This window comes from Maylandia zebra, linkage group LG22 (assembly GCF_041146795.1).
Source record: "Maylandia zebra isolate NMK-2024a linkage group LG22, Mzebra_GT3a, whole genome shotgun sequence".
In the NCBI taxonomy this organism is placed as follows: Eukaryota; Metazoa; Chordata; class Actinopteri; order Cichliformes; family Cichlidae; genus Maylandia; species Maylandia zebra.
This window is the reverse complement of record NC_135187.1, coordinates 3415866-3421708: the sequence shown is the minus strand read 5'-3', so window position 1 is coordinate 3421708 and position 5843 is coordinate 3415866. Positions and strand designations below refer to the sequence as shown.

At 40.4% G+C, this 5843-nt stretch overlaps 1 protein-coding gene across 1 annotated transcript; it reads left to right on the top strand.

Annotated features, from left to right (window-relative positions):
- Nucleotides 1-742: 742 nt before the first annotated feature.
- On the top strand, nt 743-5066 carry LOC112430229 (uncharacterized). The gene is made up of 3 exons (XM_076879606.1): nt 743-1063; nt 3381-3462; nt 4521-5066. The coding sequence occupies exons 1-3, from the start codon at nt 743-745 to the stop codon at nt 4853-4855; spliced, it is 738 nt and encodes a 245-aa protein (XP_076735721.1). The 3' UTR covers nt 4856-5066.
- The last annotated feature ends 777 nt before the right edge of the window (nt 5067-5843 follow it).

The following is a 5843-nucleotide window of genomic DNA, read 5'->3' as shown; positions in this document are numbered from 1 at the left end:
AATATAAGGCACATTTGATTATATTGTATTTAATAAAAATCCTCTGACAGTGCGCCGTATGTATTTAAGTCGGTGTGTTTTCTGTACGTCTGTCATGGTCCTGAGTCTGACAACTCTGTGTTTTGTGTGTATTTATATTATTCTATGTTCTTTGTTTATTCTGTTATATCTTTTGTTAAGGTTTACCATTTGTTAGGGTTTTGTTCTGTGCCTGCCTGCTCCCACTTCTCCGTGTTCGTTAGAGCTTCAGGTTTGTTTTCTTAGTTTTTTCCAGTTTAGGTTTTGTTTAGTTTCCTCCACTCCTCTGCCGTTTCTGTTTGTACCTCCACCTTCTCTATAAAAACTCCCCTGCATCTCAGCTGCCTGCATCTTGGGTCCTCATTAAATTCCACACGGCTCATCCCACGAGCCCTGCCAATGTCATTGTCAGGTCGTCTGTTATACCCACCACAATTGTCACTGTTGTCACAGTTCTCATAGTTTTTTCAGTTTTCATTTTTGGTTCAGCCCTCAACCCAAATAAAGGCTCGTTTTTTGCTGAAACCTGCAACTCCTCTGTCATCATCTGCTTTTGGGTCCTGTATCAAAAAAGCACAGGCACACCCTGCCGTGACAGAACGATCTGACGCAAGATGGACCCAGTGGATGCTGTTCGTGAGGAGGGTGTCGCCGTCTCTGGAACCTGTGAGCATACATCTCTGGCACCTCGGATGTGTGGACAAAGCTGGTGGGAGTAAACACCATGGAGGTGATTCTTCACGGCAATCCCGAACTGCTGGAGATCCCGTTGGCTTCGGTGCTGATCTGCTATCTGGTCCAAGCCAAGGAGACGATCCAAGCCCGGGAGTTGCTGGATTACTCTGCCCACTGTGGCTGCAGCTGCCAGTGGACTGCACGCCTGCCGTTTCTGCTTTGTCCCCGCCAGCAGTCCCCGCGCTTGCTGGTTCGGCTTCGTCTCAGTTACGCATCCGTCGCCAGCAGCTCCACTATTCGTGGCTCTCATGCTGCCGTGACATTCAGCGTGCCTGACGCCTGCCAAGCCAATGCTATGCAGCTACGCAGAGTGTGTGTAGCCAAGCCACTGGGGGCTTTTCTGCCATGGCCTCACCAACGACGTCACCACTTTGTATGCAGTTCGCCACCACAGGCCTCCTGGTTGCCTCCAGAGTTACATCGGTATCAACTGTTAAGCTGTCGACACCCACAACTATTTGATCGTGGGCTATTGTGTTGCCGACCTCCGGGTCGTCCTCTGGAGTTTCATTGAAACTTCACTGATTATCATTCTTTTGATTTTTGGGCCATGTGCTTTTTGTATTGGATTGTCTTGGACTAAAGTGCTGTTAACATGTAAGCAGGACAGAATAAATAGAAAAGTCTGTTTTCCAAAAGACGCCTGCACATGTAAACAGGGCCTCAAAAGTGAAGGACATTTAAAAAATATTCAGAGGAAAGGTTCAATTTGTAAAACTTAATTTAGATTTTTAGAAAACTCACTCAGTTAAACACACTTTCAGTGATTCACAATGATGTACAATGCTGACCACAGGATGCAAAAGTTAAACCTGACCACAGCTCAGAATCATTCATCTCTGTTTTAACTTCACATTTGTATATGTTTTGTAGAATAACAGGACAACCTGTGACACTGGACAGACTTGAGTTTCATGCCCTGAACAGGTTTTGTGATGTAGTGTGTAATAACTGCTCCTTATCGTTTGTAACCTGTGTGTAGGAGTACACACAAAATATATTTTTGATGCAGTTTGAAGTTTAGTGAATGTAGGTTAAAAGTACATTTTAATGTTTAGAGTAGTGCTGTTAGCGTTATTTTTGTTTAAATGACGTTGAAGCCACAACTGCATTAACACTACAAATCTCTCTTAGCGAGTTAACGCAGATCGCCCCGTGCGTTGGCTGCACGGCGTCAACGCATTAGCGCAGTTAGATCGTTAACATGTTAGTGGCGTGCAGCCCCATGCACAGAGAAGGGCTGCAGCCACTGGGGAGCGCCATATTGCGACCTCCACAGTAACAGGAAGCACGTGACCTCCATGCTAACCGGAAACACGTGATCTCTACAGTAGGTGGAAATGCGTTCCTGCATGGATCATCGTCTGTGGAAACCTTGCAAGTGGATCGTAAAGGTTGGGACAGAGTCTGTCATGTATAAATTTGCCGTTAATAATTATATAATTCTAGGAATCATCTAGTTTGCTTACACTGATTATGTTGGCACTTTGTTAGCGTACAACAACGGTCAGACCCCCGAGGTATCTAAACTTGCAATGTGTGTACTTTTGACACCTCTGGTTAGCTTTTAGTGGTCAGTTTCAAACGTATTAGATTTTTGCTTGTTATTGAACAAATTCACTTCACTGCTTTTCTCTATCTGACATCAGTGCACATTGTTCCCTTTACTGCATATTGCACTTTATTTATGTCTCTCATTCCACCTGCATCAACATTGTAGCGTTTGTCACAAAGACAAACTTACATTCTGCTCTGTTTTTTATTGCCCAGATGTTAGTTAGCCTTTGCTAAATTGTCTGTTATATGTCAATAGATACGTATGTCACTAATAAAAGTGTCTGGTAAATTATGTTTTTGTAAAGAATTTTCTCCCAAATCTCTTACATGCTAACTGTAACGTGTTATTTCTGCTAAAACCTGAACTTAAATGTGTATATGGTGTTTATCTGTTTTTCTCTCTGTTTATTCTGCCTCCAAGCCAGAATTGCAGGGTTAGGGTTTTTTTGTCCTTGCTACATTTGGAGCGCTTAGGCCTAATAAAATATTGTTAAACCATCTGCTGTCTCTGCTCTGGGTTTCTGCGCCTGAGTTCAGTTCAGTACAGACCACTCGGTCCCGTGGCAGTAACAGCATTGTTTATACTTCTTACTTCAAAGTAAAAAGCTTACAGTTGCTATTAACATTAATGTATTGCCCTGTAATCAATAATATTTTTATACATTTTATGCATTAACCCTCTGGGCTCTATCCTGGCCATTTGTGGCCACTTCACTTTTCTTTTGACTGCTACACTGCAGTGGACCAAAAGAATGGTGCAGGTTTGATCTTAATGTGGTTATGGCGTTAACGTCATTTTAACAAGATTAACGCTGACAGCACTATTTTAGATTTTTTCAAACTCTAAAATACACAATATATCACAGCCATAACCTTTTGGTTACTGAGGACCAAAACTGGATAAAAACTCTAAAATAAATGCAAATTACATTTTTGGAAAATTGTTTTAATGTGTTTCATTCATTTTTATTTCATAATTATAATAATAATATGTCATGAAATTATGATTTAAAGAATTCATATTGGTGAATTTGTTTGTTTCAGAGTCAGAGAGCCGTGTCTCTCTACAGTCAGAGGTTTTTGTACGGCGCCTCAATGAGTTTGTATCACTGTGGTACACGTTCGGTGGAGGAACCAGACTGGATGTTGGAAGTAAGTCAAACTTAAACCGCTTTTACTTTAACAGATTTCTTTCTTGTAATTATCTTGACTTTTCTGTTCAGTGTGCCAGAAAAAAACTCGGTAAAATATTTTTTCCATCAATTTTCATGAAGAAACAAAGTTAGCTTCAGAATAAATGTTAAAATGAATATTAACAAATGATATAAAACATCAGAGTGGACTTGAGGATATTTTACATATACATACATCTGGTTAAGTCTTGAGAGCTTTTAGTTTTAATTCAGTCTGTTAGAGTCAGAGAGCCGTGTCTCTCTACAGTCAGAGGTTTTTGTACGGCGCCTCAATGAGTTTGTATCACTGTGGTGGACTTTTGGTGGAGGAACCAGACTGGATGTTGGAAGTAAGTTAATTAAACTGTGTTTATTATTAAATATTGTATCATTTTATTTAATAATTATTTGTTAGGCTGCTTAGATGAGACAAAAGTATTTTTTTTATTTAAAATAATTGAGTTTTTGATGTTTGTCCTTTTTACTGGACTAATTCAGATGAGCTCTGCGAGTTTCTCTTGTTTAATCTACATTTCTGTCACAGTAAAATGTAGACAAGAGTAAACTTCATCCTCTTATGATTAGTTTGTAAATTTCATCCACATCAGCTGCTGTTTGGATGAGTCAAAGTTTGCTTTCTGATGTTTTTATCGTGTCAGATGTTTCAGATTTAGTTTGAAATCATGTGAGCTGTTCAATAACATTTCAAATCTACATGAATGAGTAGCTGCTCTGTGCTTGTGTCCACTAATGTCTTCAGTCGTCCATGATTTAGACTTCTAATAATTTTAAAGCCAAACTTCTGCTGTAAATGTTTCCACATCTGCTTCTTTTATTTCCAGTGTAGTTTGAACATATTTCAGCTCAAACTGTGTGATGATTCTCTCTGTGCTGATATGCATGAGAGGTTTCTTAAAGGGAAGTGAAACAATGTGTGAGTGAATGACTGGTGGAGCAGAAAAAACACCTGACAGAAACTTCTTAACGGAGAAATTCAAATTGTGGTTCCTGTCCTCTAACCTGATTGGTGTTTCCTAGGTGATACCCGCCCCACCCTGAAGGTGCTGGGTCCCTCCAACAAGGAGCTGGAGCAGGGGAAGGCCACGCTCATGTGTGTGGCCAACAAGGGCTTCCCCTCAGACTGGAGTCTGTCCTGGAAGACGAGCGACAGCAGTGGCAGCAGCAGCATCAGAGGGGAGGAGAGCAGGACTCCTGGAGTGCTGCAGAATGACGGCCTCTACAGCTGGAGCAGCACCCTGACGCTCACTGCAGACCAGTGGGGGAAGGTGGGCTCTGTGACCTGTGAGGCCACCCAGGGCTCCCAGTCTCTGGTCTCAGAGATACTGAGGAGAGACCAGTGTTCCCAGTCCTGATGTCACTCACTGAGTCTTTGATGTTGATTTTCTTCTGTCTCTTTGTTTCTTTGTGTTTGCAGATTTAAAAAATAAACTCATCAAACAGTCATGTTTCCATCTCATAATGACAACAATCAGAGCAACAATCTCCTCTAGTTTCATCCTTTTGTGTCTGTTGTAAAGCTGATATTTCAAACTCTTAAAAGAATAAAAATGTACCAAGAAAACATGTTCTTTGACTCTGTGAGTTTAATAAATGCACATTAAAAAATTAAGATTTTGTAATATTTGTAAAACCAGACCAAAATAAAAATGTAAACAGACACATCAAGTGTAATGTGCAGTGAAAATGGTTAAATATATTTTTTAATCCACATATTAAATATTTCTCTATAAGATGTTGAGTTCATGTCAACCATAGATTATCTGTGTGCTCTTCATAATTTCTAGTCTCAAAGCTGTTTTATGATCTACATTTTAATCTGATCTAAAACCTAATAAGTAAAATTAAAGAGCAGGGTGTCATCTGTATGTTTAAACAGAGATCATTTAAATCAAGTTTAAGAGAAGATTTACTGAAGTTTGATTAATGAACTATTTGACAGTGAAACTCTGATGAAGCACCAAAGCAGAGAAGAGTCTAGAAGCTGGTGGTGGCAGAGGTGAAGCAGGTGGAGACTTAGCTGAGGATCTCTAATTGTCAGGATGAGGTGGAGATCAGGAGTCTGAGAGTTAAAGCACACAAAACAGAGGCTGAGTAACTCACAGAAGGCAGCGAGACAATAACTGGACTCACATAATGACGACAGAATTGAGCTTGAAGTGGACATGATGTTAAGAACAGACTAACAGAACAAACACAGGAATGCAGGCAGATGAGAGACTACAGGTCTGCTTTAATCAACTTATATAGAAGTTAATCTCTTCTGGTGTTCACAGCAAAATGAGAGAAACTCACTTCACTAAACCTCTTAACACAAGAAAAAGACCACGGTCTGTCAGGAGG